Below are 15,186 nucleotides of genomic sequence, written 5' to 3' on the forward strand. Positions count from 1 at the left end.
CATTTTTCATTAAACAAAAGCTGAGAAGCTCTAGGGAAAAAAAAAGTAAATTAAATACTTCTTTTATAATAAAGTAAATGCAATCAATGCATGACATGAAGCTGCATGTTAAGTCAAGTATCATTATTCAGCATTAAAATAACTGTACCAGTTCACAGGTACTACACTATCCTTTTAAGTGTTCACAATGTGATGCGACATCAAATTTATAATCAGATCCAGCTGATAAGAATATTACTATGAGTGACATGAACATCCACAGAACACAAAAGAATATAGAAATGCTTTGGAGCAATACCTCCAAAGTTATTTTAATTTCCATCCCACCTCCCATTTCATAGTACGTCCAGTCTTAAGATCAGTACATTGAAAACTGACATTACCATTTAGGAAACACTGTATTATATGAAATAAAATCTAATAAGGAGTTATAATTACAGGCTTCATCTAACAGAAAGCTAAGCTTTGGTTATATAAAGTGCAGTTCAATAATATGCCAATTAATCACAATATTGTACATACATAATTTTTGCAGCTCAGTTTCCCTGCAAAATTTAAAAAATATTCATGTTTTACAGTTTGCTTATACAGCAGGCTCAGTTAAAAAAAAATCCCGTTTAAATAAATTTCAATTCTAAGTACTTCAGTACCATCCACCTTTGTGCACTACGCTTCTGAATTGCTTGTCAATGTGTAACCTCTTGCATGTTCAGTAAACTGCACAATATCGCATTTGTATCCTGTCACATGAAACACCTAAGCTCTTGACAAAACAGTTCCCTAACTTCTTCACATCTTTCATACTTTTTGTTGTATAAAGTTTTCAAGTTTTATTATGATACAAGCAGTACATTCCATCACTCTCATAGCAACTTCTGAAGTAAACCTATCATTGGGAATCTGTGGAAAAGGAAGTAAGTCAGGATACCTAGTTTTCAAGCTATCTACTCCATAAGCTTCCAATGTCTGAACATCATTTGTAAGCCCTTCAAGTTGCTGACTATATTCCTCTATTTTTTGTGCAAGGGCTGCTGGTTTTACATCTTTGTCTGATTTGCCCTTCACAGCATAGTCAGCTGCAATCAAGGCTAGCTTAGTAGAAAGGTAGCATTTAAAGCATACCCATTCATTGGCATTTTTATGAAGGTCATTTCTTGCAGCTGAAAAGTTAGCTCGGGCCTGCCTAAGCCATCGACGTGCCTCTACGGGATTGCCAACAGACCTGAATGTAGGTGGGACAAAAAAGCGTTGCGAGTAAGATGGCCCCGTTGAAGATGGACTCTTTTCTTTATACTGTTGCCTTTCGGATTTGTGGCTTGTTGCTTCTTGATTCCATGAAGTATAAAATCTCTGAAATGAAAATTTATCTGACTGAAATCGAGAAGCAGAGGATGAAAATGGCCTTCTTGAGGTTCTGTCCATATTTTGATCCATAAAGGCCTGTTTTTCTAGCCTGTTAATCTCATTCTGTAAATGTTTGAAAACTTCATTAGCTATATCAAGATTCTCTGCATTTTTATCTGGATGCCATTTTAGATACAGCCTCCTAATAATCTTTTTTCTTTCAGATTCTGGAAGCTTCCAAGCCTGTTCAATCACAGATGTCACTTCTCTTAATATTTCTGGCAACGAGTTTGACTTTATCTTTTTTGGAGAGTGATGTTTTGAGGACAGTGTTTTGTGGCTCTCTCTACCATGGAAGAGAGGTGGAATTGTCCTTGGTCCATGTGCTGGAAATTCTGTAGGACTGGTTGGGGTAGAAGGTGTGCTATCCCTGCTTTGAGAACTCTCCTCTGGTCTTGAAAATTTGTACAAGTCAAGAGAGCTCACTATTTTATATTCACTGTATCCAATATCAATCTGGTAAATCTTCCCTAGAAAACTGGGATTTTCATCATCTTCTTTTTCTACTTCTTGTACGATGATTGCGTAGGTATAAGTTGGTTGATATGATCCATATATATCACCACCTTCAGCATCAACAAGGTAACCAACATATTCACCAGGATAAAATACATTCATTGGATCCATAAGAAGTGTATAGTGAATTTCAGCTGGTATAGGTGTGCCAGGTGTTGGTAGTTCAAGTTTTGATGGCTCAGAAGAGTCATACTTCACTCCTAAACTGTCAAGCTTCTCACTGATCCGGTAAATATCATTACAACCCAGCATAGCAATTAAATACGAGGTATCAGAAATCAGGTTGTCAGTTGCAGATTTTAAGGTCATTGCTAATGCTAACAGGAAATTTATGTCTTTGCTGTCAGAATGCTGTATATAAAGCAATATTACTGCATTTCCATATCTCTTCAGGAAAGCAAATGTTTCACTTTTGCTGTGAGGAATAGGAGCAAAACCTTTAACTCTTAAAGTTGTTTGCAGCTTTTCAAAACAGGAAACTTTCAAACCTTCTCGCAAAGCTTTACAAAGTCTTATTGCTTTTTCTTCATTAGCTAAAAAAGCATTGTCATTTTCATGCTTCATAATCCTAATAAGTCCTGTGATGAATTGTTCTGAAGACAACAGTAACTGTAACCTTCCTTGCAAAGAACATAATGCTCCAAACTGACAAATTTTGGGAGACTCCTCATCCAACTGTTCTTCAAGAATACTGCTAAGTAAGCGAGGCCTCAATTTCTGAGGGAACAACATTATCAATTTAGTATGAAAACCATGGTCTTTGCCTAAGTAACACTGGCTAAGATCAACAAGCATTTGCACACCAATGTTACCTTGGATTCTGCTTTTGTAGTGAGGTGCATCATCAAAAACTAAGATACTAGACTTTACCAATCTACCATCTTGACTAGGAAGGTAAAGGGCAAAATCCCTCATATTCTCAAGGTCATTCCTAACCTTGACAGAATCGTTCTGAAGACTTTTGAACAGGCCAGAAACTACTCTTTTAACTGTGCGCATTTCATTAGGATCCAATTGCTTTCCTTCAGAGTTCTTGAATATGCGACCTAGAACTTCAACATACTGCTTTGTTGAAATAATATCTTCAGTACCCAAATGTTTAAATAACTGATGGAAAGTACCAAGTTCTAAAGGAAGCTTGTAAAGATAAGGTTTAAAATCAGATTCATACTCAAGGTTTATTACCACCTCTTCAGGCTTAAGGAGCTTCCAACCTTCTTCCACCATTACAAAAGAAACTCCTCGAAGCTGAAAGCGGAATTCTCTTTTCTCTGTACTAAGAAATTCATAAATGCTTCTTAAGACCTTGGCCCTAGTTTTCACCATGTCCTCATCCAAAGTTGTTATATTGCATATGTTCCTGCAGTTATTGATAACTTTGTCTAGGGGAGGGTCCAAATTTACATTCAGCATAGTTAAAACTTGTTCAAGTTGTTCTTGCGCACCAAGACTACTTCCCTCTTGCTCTTTTATACTTAAAGGTGTTGCTTTCTCAGGAAGAATGGGACATGACGTCCACAGCAACTGCAACACATCAGTCTGTTTGAATTTAGGATTTACCTGTGCCCCATTGAATCGTATGAGAGGAAGCGTCCCATTAACTTCTTGATACTGAGGGTGAAATCTAACAAATTCTGCTGGAGCTCGTTCAGGGCACAGAAAAGGAATTAACGACAATTCCTTCAGAAAATTTCCTGACAAAAGGTCAGTTCTTTCTTGAAATATATGATGAAGGAGGACATCGACAGCATTCTGTAGTGTTTCTTTAGACCAGTTTTCTGTATTCGCTCGCATGCTGATCTCCTTAGCAAACTGCAGTAACTGTTGCTGTGAAATGAGGAATTTCAATCCAATATGTCGTAGAAAAGTTACCCATGATGGAAGGAATACAGCTTGATTTTTTGGCTTTGTAAGTTGTTCTAGTTTCTTAAAAAAGTCTTGAGGTATAAAGAATTTTTCAGAAAGCATAACTTCAAAGACTTTTACAGTCCTGTCATAAAAATATTTTGCAGGTTTTAATCTATTGCTTGCATCATGAATGATCAAAATGCTTTCAAGCTTTTCAAACAGCTGTTCTTTCATTTCTGAAGTTTCTTCAATGCTAGTTAGCCTGTTCTTTAAGTAGATCAAGTGTTCTAATTTTGCATCATAAGACAGACTTTCAATTTTTGGCAAAAGATGTTTCAAGTATACTTCAAGATCATCCACAGAGACACAGCCAAGCACAGTATACAAATCTTTCAAATGAACCTTCTCTTCAAGAAAAGCTGATGAAGTTGACTGTGTCCATCTGTCTACTTCTACTGATGGGATGCTTTTCGTGAGGACGTAACATGCCCCATATTTTGAAATGCTGATGTATCGGCCACTAATTGATTTATAACATGGAAGAGACTTTAAAATTTTTATGTCATCCTGAGATGTCAAATTACATAAATTGCAATTGAAGTACATTAAGAGAGCCTCAAAGTCACTTTCTGCTAACTTTTCAGTCCTAAAAGTTGATGTCTGTAGCATATATTGTATGGCTTTCAGAATGCTTGAAGGATTATCAATATTTGCTGTACATCCTGACAACAAAGGTACTAAAGCACTGTCTTTGGAGCAGATTTTGTTCAATGCCAGTTGAATACAGCCTGTTTTCATTAAAGCATGAAAGACTTTATCACTCTGAGCATTTGGAAAAACAGCTATATGCATAATGCTCAGGGGCAGCAAAACATCACACTCTGGCACAACAAGATTATTAGCTGAGACAGTAAACTTTACACCTGGGAGCAAAGTCCAGTCCTTCAAAGTTTCAACAACATCATCAAATTTTGCTTGCATATCTTCTTGCTCTTCCTTAATATTTATAGACTCACTAATAAAATGCCAGGCATTTTTAAGCCAAGATTCACTTGCGAAGTTTTCCCTCCATTTCATACAATTTCTAGTTTTATATTCTCTAGGCAACACAGATGACAACAATTCAGCAAAACTTGTGATATCAAAGACTTTTGCTACTTCACTGTTAAGTAAAATACTGTTGTATCTCAAATACAATGTGTTCATAAAGAGATCCTTGCGAGATGGAATGAGTTCGTGGTATGTTGTTAAGAACTTCGGTCGCTTTGAATCAAAAATTTGCAAAACATTGTCAAGAGTAATAAGGAGTGGCAAGCCCTCAATTTGGATTTCATTTTCTTCTGCATCTTTAAAACAGTAGTCAACCAGAAGTTTGAGACTATGGAAGAGTTTCAAATTTGTCTGCTGAAGACGACAGGGTAACTTTCCAATGTGGCAATTAGAGTCTGGAAAAGAAAATGTCATCAAAAACAACCGGACATCAGCAGGTGTCACATAGGTGACAGGAATATCTGCATCTACCAAACAGTGGTAAAGATTTGCAGTTTCATCACAGTTATATACCAAATTAAATCCGATTTCTAAGAGTAAATGCTTGAGTCTGTAAACATTTTCAGCCACTGTCTTCCGTGTTGTGATGTTATATTCTGTATTTTTCAGATGCTGCAATTCATCTTGTAGTAAATTGTCAAAGAATGGCCTACCTTTGTTCACAGTAGACATGTTAACCCATGTGATGATAACGGCGGAATGCAAATCAGAACCATCGATATTTGGAGCTCGCATAACAGGCAAAAGACGCTTCAGATCTTCATAAATACAACTGTAAACTGCTTTCACTAAACAATACCAATCTGGCTGAATATCAAGTCTATTAACTGGAAAAAAGGTTAAAAATTTTTTTAAAGTGTCTTTCACAACATGAATAGGTGTGTTTTGCAGCACTGATACAGTAGGATCAGTGCCTGGAAAATACCGTTTCTTCAGCTGAATCAGCAGTTCAACATAGGCTGGTGCTATCAGCGCTGTCATTAGGCTACTATTCCAGTCACTTCTTACTCCAACACCATTATCATCACGCCATAGATTTCTCCTTGCAGAATCCAGAGCAAAGTGTCCGTTCACATGAAAAGGTAACCCAGTTTCTAAAGACAATGGTAAGAAACAGAAGGCTCTGTGGGGTTTTTTGTAATTATGAGTAATGCAAGCTGCTACCCCACCACGTGGAAAAAGAGTAATGTCCTCATTCTTGTGGGCTGAAACCACACTTTTGGATACCTTTTCCATGGCAGAAAAGCCTGACCTGTTACAAATTAACCAAGTTGTAAGATTTCCTTCTGAGTCTTCAGTATCCATTGTGTAAGTAATCTGTTGCACAGGTATTTCACTCAGCTGCTTTTTTTTAGTTACACTGTCAATTACAGATGCATGGAATTGCTTTCGTTTCAGTCTGTCTCCATCTGTGATTTTGCCTTGTACAGAATACAACACATTCAGCTCTCCTGTTGTTTTTTCTATCTCACAAATAGAAATTTTCTCCATATGGTTCAAAAACATTAACAGTTCTGCTCCATCTGTACGCAACTTATCTAAAAGATTCTGGACCATTCTATCTGAGCACGGAACTGAGGAAATTTCTGATACTTTCGCCATTTCTCCATTTCGAAGAGGAAACCTAAACATTGTGCAATTATCCAGTTTAAAGTGATTTCCTAAGTAGAGGTCCAGTACATCTGAGAACTGCGTTCTGAAATCTGCATCTAAATCTCTAAACATGCGGCCAGGGCTTGTTGATGTTGAACCTGGTGCATATCTAGCATGAGGATCAAAAATACAAAGTATATCATTGCCAGATATGAAAGAAGGGCAATCAGTAATGTGATAAACAGAATTGAAACCTATACCATATTGTCCAGTTTTACAGGGATTTCCTACTTTTGTACCTTTTCCAAGGTTCTGAATTCCTCGAATATCATCTTCTGTAAAAGGCTGATTGTTGTAAACACAAAGTGCTGGTCCCTGAAGTGGTGCCCATTTCTCATCAAATATTCTATCAGTTGGATGCTGCCTAGGATCAAATACAAAACAGATCTCTGTAGCTTTTGCATCATCTGCATTCTGAAGGAGCTCCTTCAGCATTTCTTTTTCTGAAGGGTAGGCATTAAGAATGCTTTTAATTCTACTTGTCAATTTTTCTTTCTGGCCAAATTCTGTTCCAAGGGTAGTAAAACAGATATTGGATGCATATCTTTCTAAAGCTTTATGGCGTTTTGGTATTGCTCCAAGCTTTACTGCAACTTCTCTTGGAATATCACCATGACAATATTTAACAGTTGTGTCTTTAACTTTAATCCACGGACAGTCATTGTAACACAAAGATTTTGCAGGCAGGAGTGCAAGACGAGTATCAGGTAACAAAATCTCACCATACTTTTTCTCACAAAATTCCTGCTTCTTCTCTCTAATGAGGCCCCATATTCCTTCACTAATTATTCTCCTGCAAAGCTGAAAGTTGTCTTCTGTTAATTGTTTGGTCCCTCTTTCCTGATTTATTAACTCCAGAACTGCAGCAAAATCTTCAACTGTAAAAGCTTGTCTTACACCCACACTTTCAAATAGCTCACGGAAACTATTTTTATATTTATTAGGCAGCTGATAGAGATAGGGTGCTGCTTCAAAATTCAAATGAAAAGACACTTTTGTTGGATCAACATACACATTCTCAACCAGAATAAAACTACAGTTTGTCAGTTGCTCAATTATCATAGCTTTTGTTGATTCATTCTGTAACATTGCCTCATGTAGATATTTGTAACAAGCATTAGTGATATTTTCTTGATATAATGTGATTCCATCAAATGACTTTGCAACTTCTTCTAACTGATTTATGACCAAATTAACAGCTGGTTTCTTCAGTAATCCCAAAAATTCTTTGACAGCTAATGACAAAGCACCACAACCTTTAAAGGAGTGGGAATTTTCATTAAGAATTGGTTGTATTAGGCAAACTGTATCTTGATGATCAGCAGTGAAAAGATCAGTGGCTGAAAACATTGCTTCAGGCTGAAAATCACTGCCTCTCCAATGCAGTGAGAAGCCTGCTGGTTTGCTAAGGAAAGGAAGGAAAGGGATGGTTTGACATTTTGCAGCAAATTCTTTAGCTCTAGGGTCCCTAGATTTTAGTTTTTCATCAATAAGACTCAATATAATACTGCTTCTGAGACAAGCTGCAGCATGATCAATCTTGTTAATTTCAGCTACTGACTCTGCACGTTCTATCAGATCTTCCCATAAAATATCATCTTTAGCCATTCCCAACTGAACAAGTTTAACCAAAATAACTGGGTTAAGATAATCCTGAGTGGTGCCGTAAGGGAATCTTCCATCTTCAGCATCATATAACTTTGCAACTCTTCCTTCAGGATGAATCAGTCTTGATGGTGTAACTAATGGATGTCCATCCAATGAACAGGGAATACATGGAGTAACACGAAGAATTCCTGAGAACTCCTCAACTTTTTCATTCAGAACATAACGCATCAAAGGATCACGCAGCTCTGCATCGATCTCCTGAACATTAGGGAAAAATACCTCAGAAAAGAACTGTTTCTCAGAGAAAGTGTTTTCCAATAATATGTATTTGCATCCTGCTTCTTCAAATCCTGTCTTTACCCAGGATGGGAGATCTACAGCACACAGATTTTTTGAACCAGTTTTTTTAAGGTATTTCAGAAAGATCTTAAAGGCCGACGGTCCAACATCTGCTCGTTTCAGTATTGAGTCATCTAAAAACCTTACATTCTTCATGGAAACCCAAGAGAAACCATCAGAAAACACTTTGATCCCTTCTTTGCTTTTCATATGAGCTATGTCTTCATAAAACCCTTGACAAATAACAGAAAAATCATCATGAACTGAATCAGGATCTGGCCACACTGCATAGTAACTGTAGTCAGCTAGCTCACCATTGATTGCCATGTCACGTAGAACACAAAGTGCTTCTATGTAGGCTTTTACAATAACATGCCTCATAAACACTGTATTCCATCTTCCTTTTGTGTCTGTTTTCCAGATTTCTTTCCGATTTGAAGTAACTGCAAAGCAGCCATTTATATGAAGAGGCAAACCTGTCTTTATTCGTAGAGGTAAATAGCAGAATACTTCACCTATGTTGTTGCAATTAGGTTTGACAATCCACTTTTGATCCTGGGTTTCAGATAGCAACACTCCTACTCCACCACAGGGTACAAGACCCAGTCTTTGTCCACTTTCATGTAATGCAAATTTTAAAGCATCTCCAGTGTCCATGCAAGAACATATAAGCCATGTTGTCGAATCTACTGTTTTCTGTGGCAGTTCATCAGCTGATCTTTTTATTTGTCCTGATTTAGCCATTTCAAAGAAAGAAGCTGGGTCATCTTCTGTACCTCTGAAAAGTGGAGACTGTAAATCAGCGATCCGCCTAAATACATGGTGAAATTCTTCTACTACGATCTGTAGGATACACGAGGACTTTGGTGTTTCAGTGGGAAGCTTTTTATTACTGCTGCTGCAGACCTTCATGAGTTTAGCCGCTTCCTTTAAAACACTTACATTTGGTGCAGTCAAGGCTTTGGAAGAACACAGATTTTTTTTTATAGTGACAACATCTTGTGCCAAACCAGGATCATCTGCCTCAATTTTCAAGTACTTCAAAACCATTGAATTTACACTCTGAGCAAATATTATCAGCCTATGACCACAAATGCTAAATTCATCCACAAGAGTGTAAATGTCTGCTGTATTGTAACATGCACTGCTGACTTCACTCACTTTAGCTTCCTGTTGAGTTCTAAAGGACAGCCTGAACAGTGTTCCTTTGTAGCTGTAAGGAGATTCTACAGTCAGTGGCAGCTGGCAACCAAAAACTCCTATAAATGGCTTAAACTGATTGGGAAATTTTCGCAGCCTCTTCTGTTGTTTACTCCAGTTGATTTTGATCCCAGGGTTAGATTTATCTCTAATATGCTTACTGATATGGTTAACATTTGGATCAAACATAATCATGAACTCCCGGCTCAAAATAATAGGAACATCAGTGATATGATAAACAGAGTTGAACCCCAGTCCAAATTTTCCTACTTTGTCAACTTCACTCCTTTTTAAAGACTCTCCTAATCGAGTTATATTTAGGAAATCGGAGTCAGAAAATTCGGAATTATTGAATGACCACAAAGCTGGACCATGACATGCTGCCATTCCTGGATCCAAAAGAGTCTCTCTGATATCCATATTTCTTCTCATGTCAATCAGGAAATTACATTCTGTTGCATTAGCGTCATCAGCATTTTGAAGCAGCTCTTTAAAGATATCTGAAATGGAAGGGTATTCTTCCAAAATGTTTTTAATTCTTACTGTCAGGGGCTCTCTTTGCCCAGATTGCTCAAATCCCATATTTTCTGGATTAATCAACCTTGTGCTAAGGCATGGGACGTTTAGCCACTCGGCGGTTTTCATTGGTATGTCTTCATGCACCAAAATTATTGGCTCAACAGAATCTTCAAGCAAATCATTTAAGTCATCAACTTTGATATCACAGTAACAACACTCATGAATTGGCTTCATTGCAAGTTTATAAGGAAGTTTGCCACTGTATAGTGGCATGGGAGTATGAGGACTTGCAGGAATCTGATTGCTGTACAGCCATCTTATGATGCTCAACATAATGTGAAGATTTTGTTTACTCTCCTGTTCTGAGAGAGACTGCTCACTTTTTAGATATATTTTCTGAATTACCATAGAAACATGGTCTGGTGTTAACTGCTCAATTGAACCACAACATTTAAACAACTGGTGAAACTTCGCCATAGTTTTTGGCACATAATGTAGATAAGGCTGGAGATCAAGATCAGGTACTGACTTTATTACTGCTTGTGTGAGGGAACAAAATGTTTTACCTGTCCAAACCCAGGGAAATTTGAGGGCTTTAAAAGCTTCTTTGCCTTCTTCTAGGTGATCATGCATAAATCCATAGATCTCAAGCAAGATATGCTGAAACTGATAATAGTCCTCATCACTGAAGGTTTTAGAACTGTGCCAATCGACCACCACCTTGAAATGTTTTAAGACTGCTTTTATGCTGGGCTTGGTGGGGATGCCAAGTGCTTTTTCTATATCCAACAGCACATTTTCCACAAGAGGAACTGAGGAACCAACTAAAATTGCATGAGAAATATCACACATTTCTGGTGGAGAACATAGATTACAATGATCTCCTTTCCAAACTAAGGATCCCGGATAATTTGGAGGTCTTTCCTTACATGCAGGAATCCACTTTATTTTTTTCAGCGCAGCTTTTGTTTCAGATGAGTGAAGCAGTGTATGGTTTTTGTTCAAAATCATCAGGAGAGTTCTAGCTTTTCTTAAGAGTAAATCATGACTGGTGTCAGAGTTAGCATGCAAACTTTCAATTTTATTTGCCACTCTCAAAATATCACTTTCCTCAAGATCAGCCTCATTTTTTAAGCCTATTTGTCTCAGAGAATGAAGAATATCTGAAGAAGTAAAAATAACAGGGGGGAAGCAAGTTTCCTCCTCAGCATAATACAAATTTTGCAGAAGTTCTACCTCAGGATCAAAGAGTTCATTTGCTGACATTATCTTTTCCTGTGAAATCTTAATAAACTTCAGTGATGTCAGCCAATCTATCACATCTGTATTCTCATTTTTCAGAAAAGTCAGATTTTCAAGAACCCATTGCATTATCTGTGTAGTTTCACTGTATGAATAAAAATCACTTCTTATGTCTTGTATAACAAACTTCAAGCAATCTGTGCTCTTTAGCTGTTCTATTTTCATTAGGTTAGCTAAGCGAATAGTAGCTTCATCACTGCTGTCAATTATTGGAATAGAAAATCTTAAACCAGGAGGAATTTTGGCAGTGTGGTGTAACACCTTACTACCTTTTAGCCCAGTAAAAACAGAGACACTTTCATCAGGTGATTTTTCAATTTTTTTAAATATTATCAATTCCTGAATAATTCTTCTCTCTTTTTCACTTGCATCAGTTAAACTAGCTAAGAATGCCCTAAGAGCATCCTTATGTGTTGACGGGAATGATGCAACCTGATTGCATAGTTTCTGTAAGGACATTTTTTCCATTATTTGTAAAACAGCACTTGGTAATGGTGGATGCACATATTTTTTAATAAGTGGATGTTGGATAGAAATATCCAGCTTCTTAAGTACAACTCCACCAACTTTCTGAATAATATCAGCTAAGTACTCTGGGAGTTGAGTCTCAGATTCATCTTCCAGAATGATAGGAGATGGATTCCTAAATCTAACCAGTTCCACTGATGTTTGGTTTTCCTCCAGCGGGGTCTTGGGGATAAGCGGCATGTCATCAAACACACTCAAGTCATCAGAAAAATGTATATATAGGTTCTTCCAGACCATCTTTAGCCAGGAAACTGGTGGGTGATTTTTGTCTTCCAAACCTGGATACCACTGTACCACCATATCTCTACCAGGCCACGTGCTATTCATAACTTCTTTAATGAGCCGGGCAAATCTTTCTGGGTTCAGAAGCTGCAGCTGAGTGCATGGCCTTCCTGAAATTATAGCAAAAGGACAAAGCCATAAAAATCACAGAGCAGAGTTACATAACAAAGTGCTTTTGGTGGTTAGGGGAGGGGGGAGAAAAAGAAAAAGAAAAAAAAAAAATCTAACTTGTGCCCTGCCTTTTCTTTTTGTGGAAAAAAACTGTTTGTTAAGTATAACTGCAAATATCAGCTTCCCCTGCTTTTAGGAGTTAATTAAAAGAAAATACATTCCATATTAGTATAAAAATAAAAACAAACTGAAAACGATCAATATGTTATTGCATTTGTTAGTTTGACACAGAAGTTCTCAGGCATACATAACAACTGCGGATTTAAAATCAAAGTAGAAGCTTCAAACATATTTTTTGTTTGTTTGATTTTTTACACTGCTTATATGCCTAGTGGTAAATAAGAATCTAATCCATTATTTGTTTGTCTATAATTGCAAAGATTCAAATAGACTTGAAAGATTATTTATTACATACAGCAAAGAGCAGCTCAAGTGCAGATGATCTTACACTAAAACTGACAAGCAACAAAACTCAGTCGTGCAAGGACTGCTGAAACTAAGTTTAGATGTATATCCTTTTATTTTCATTATCAAAGCTCCCACTAAGAGAAATATATGTTAACACTCATGTCTTAAATATCATTAAGACAGCTTTAAAACTACAGAATGCCTAGGGTTAAGAAAATAGCACAGAAGATAAAAATAGCACTACCTTCCAAAAACATGAAAAACAGTAACAGAAATGGAAGCAATACAACTATTTGAATTTCAGATCTTTCTTCCATCTGAACAGCACTGCCATTTCCTTAAAAGCAACAGTGCAATTACAGATATTATTACTGTCCCTGCTCTGCAGGAAATCAGCAGTAAGACATCCTTCAGAAAAAAAACCAAAACAACTCCTTTCACTTCATGCCTACAGAGCTATGCATGCTGTTAGTCCTACTGAACAGAAAAAACAGATAAACACAGCAGCCTTGTGAAAGTGAGAAATACTTGCAGCTGTGGACCAGCAAGACAAGAATCTACTTTAAAACTAGGCTTAAATCTCATTATTTGTGCACAGAACTCTAGAAATACTGTTTTAAAATCTATACAGGTGATCATAAAATACTGGAAATCTTCCTATGGCATGGGAATTTATTGAAAATATATAAGTAAACGAATGAAAATATTGATCATTTCTGTGTAACATAACTACAAGGTATTTTTCATTAATATGCATTTTCCCCTCAACTGTATTTAGAACTCTTTTCATAATTATCTTTGGTATCTATCTTTTGGCACGTTTTGTTTACAAGAATGCTGGGGTAAGAAGAATAGCTAATCATAAAATTCACACAAATATCAAGCTTCAATCCAAACCAGTACATCTTCAGTTAATAACCATACCTGAAAATCCCCAGAGAAGCTGTTGGGCTAGAATATAATCAAATCCATTTTTAGAAAACATCTCATGAGTTACATATTAACGCACTAAATATAGAAACAGACGCTTCTTGAAATGAGGTAAAGTAATTAGACAGTAAGTGGGACCTTAACAGTGTGGTTATTAGGATGACAGCAGCAGTAAATGTAAATTAAATCATATTCTTCTCTGTCAAACACTTTTATTGTGCTAACAAACAATGAAGAGGGGAATTAAATTGAAGTATAGCTGCAACAAATTTATCAATAGTGTGTCAAAATGAGTTTAAGTAATTTATATGAATTAAAAGAGCACTTAAATATATTCAAAACCAAAGCCAATTTTTTAGAACACTGTAAACAGAGTGGGAAGAATCAGAGATAACTATAAAAATGGAGTACACATTTTAGGAAAGAAAAAATAAGATTTGGCTGTCTTTGTACAATACAATTAAAGAAAAGAGCATCCCCTCTTCTCAAAGAAATAACACAAGAAAGTTTCTATTTCTGCAACTGTATCAGGAAAGTCTCTGATATAATTTCTACAGCTATACAAGTAAAATTCTTGACAGTAAGGATTCAAACCTGCCCAAAAGCCCTCTAATACTTATTATTTATAATAACGTACAACTTTTATGGTAATTTAGGAGGTAGAATGAAAAGTAGGCACTACAGTCTTGCAAAGCAATATCTAAAAGTCCATAGGCACTTCTAGAAGATTTAAAGAATTATACTTGTCATACTCATTTATAAAAATATGTTCTTCTAATCAATGAGAGGCAAACTACCGAACAAGTCCCTAGAAAAATATCATTCAAAGAAACTGCCAGAGGAAGAAGAGACACAGAAGCAAGACCTTAAACGTGACCAAAAATCTTCTAGGAACTATAAAGACTAGACGGACTTTTGCAACTCGGAGACCAAGCCTGAGTGGAAAAAGTGAAGGAACGTCCTAGAAGATCTCAGCAAGGGATTGCTTTATGAACATAGACGTTTAGATTTTTTTTCATTTTAGTCACCTCTGCTTTTTCTGTTTAAGATGTATTCAAGTACAGTCTGTCAAACCTGTATTTCATTTCGGTTGTTTTCCTCTGATTTTTAATTTAAGTATGGTTTTGTACTGCTTTGTGGCATTCACTTAGAGGAAATTGTTTAGGACAATACATCTCAAAAGTCAATTTATGGTATCATTACAAGGAACTGGCATTTTTCAAAGCTAACATTCCTGTCTTCCATACAATTTTTCATCCATCTAATCTCACTTTGTCTGTTGTGATCCCTATATCGCAGAATCACAGAATGGTTGAGGTTGGAAGGGACCTCTGAAGGTCATCTAGTCCAACCACCCTGCTCAAGCAGAGACTCCTTGAGCACATGAATCAGGATGCTGTCCAGATGGTTTTTTAATATCTCCAGGGA

General features: G+C 36.7%; 1 protein-coding gene across 1 annotated transcript; it reads right to left on the bottom strand.

The window, feature by feature from the left end:
• Positions 1-556: 556 nt before the first annotated feature.
• On the bottom strand, positions 557-13,771 carry SACS (sacsin molecular chaperone). The gene is made up of 2 exons (XM_010165499.1): positions 13,753-13,771; positions 557-12,359 (listed from the first exon to the last, which is right to left on the bottom strand). Exon 2 carries the CDS (start codon positions 12,292-12,294, stop codon positions 799-801), a length of 11,496 nt encoding a protein of 3,831 aa, XP_010163801.1. The 5' UTR covers positions 12,295-12,359; positions 13,753-13,771; the 3' UTR covers positions 557-798.
• Positions 13,772-15,186: the final 1,415 nt, after the last annotated feature.

Source organism: Antrostomus carolinensis, unplaced genomic scaffold, assembly GCF_000700745.2.
Source record: "Antrostomus carolinensis isolate BGI_N321 unplaced genomic scaffold, ASM70074v2 scaffold24563, whole genome shotgun sequence".
Classification (NCBI taxonomy): domain Eukaryota; kingdom Metazoa; phylum Chordata; class Aves; order Caprimulgiformes; family Caprimulgidae; genus Antrostomus; species Antrostomus carolinensis.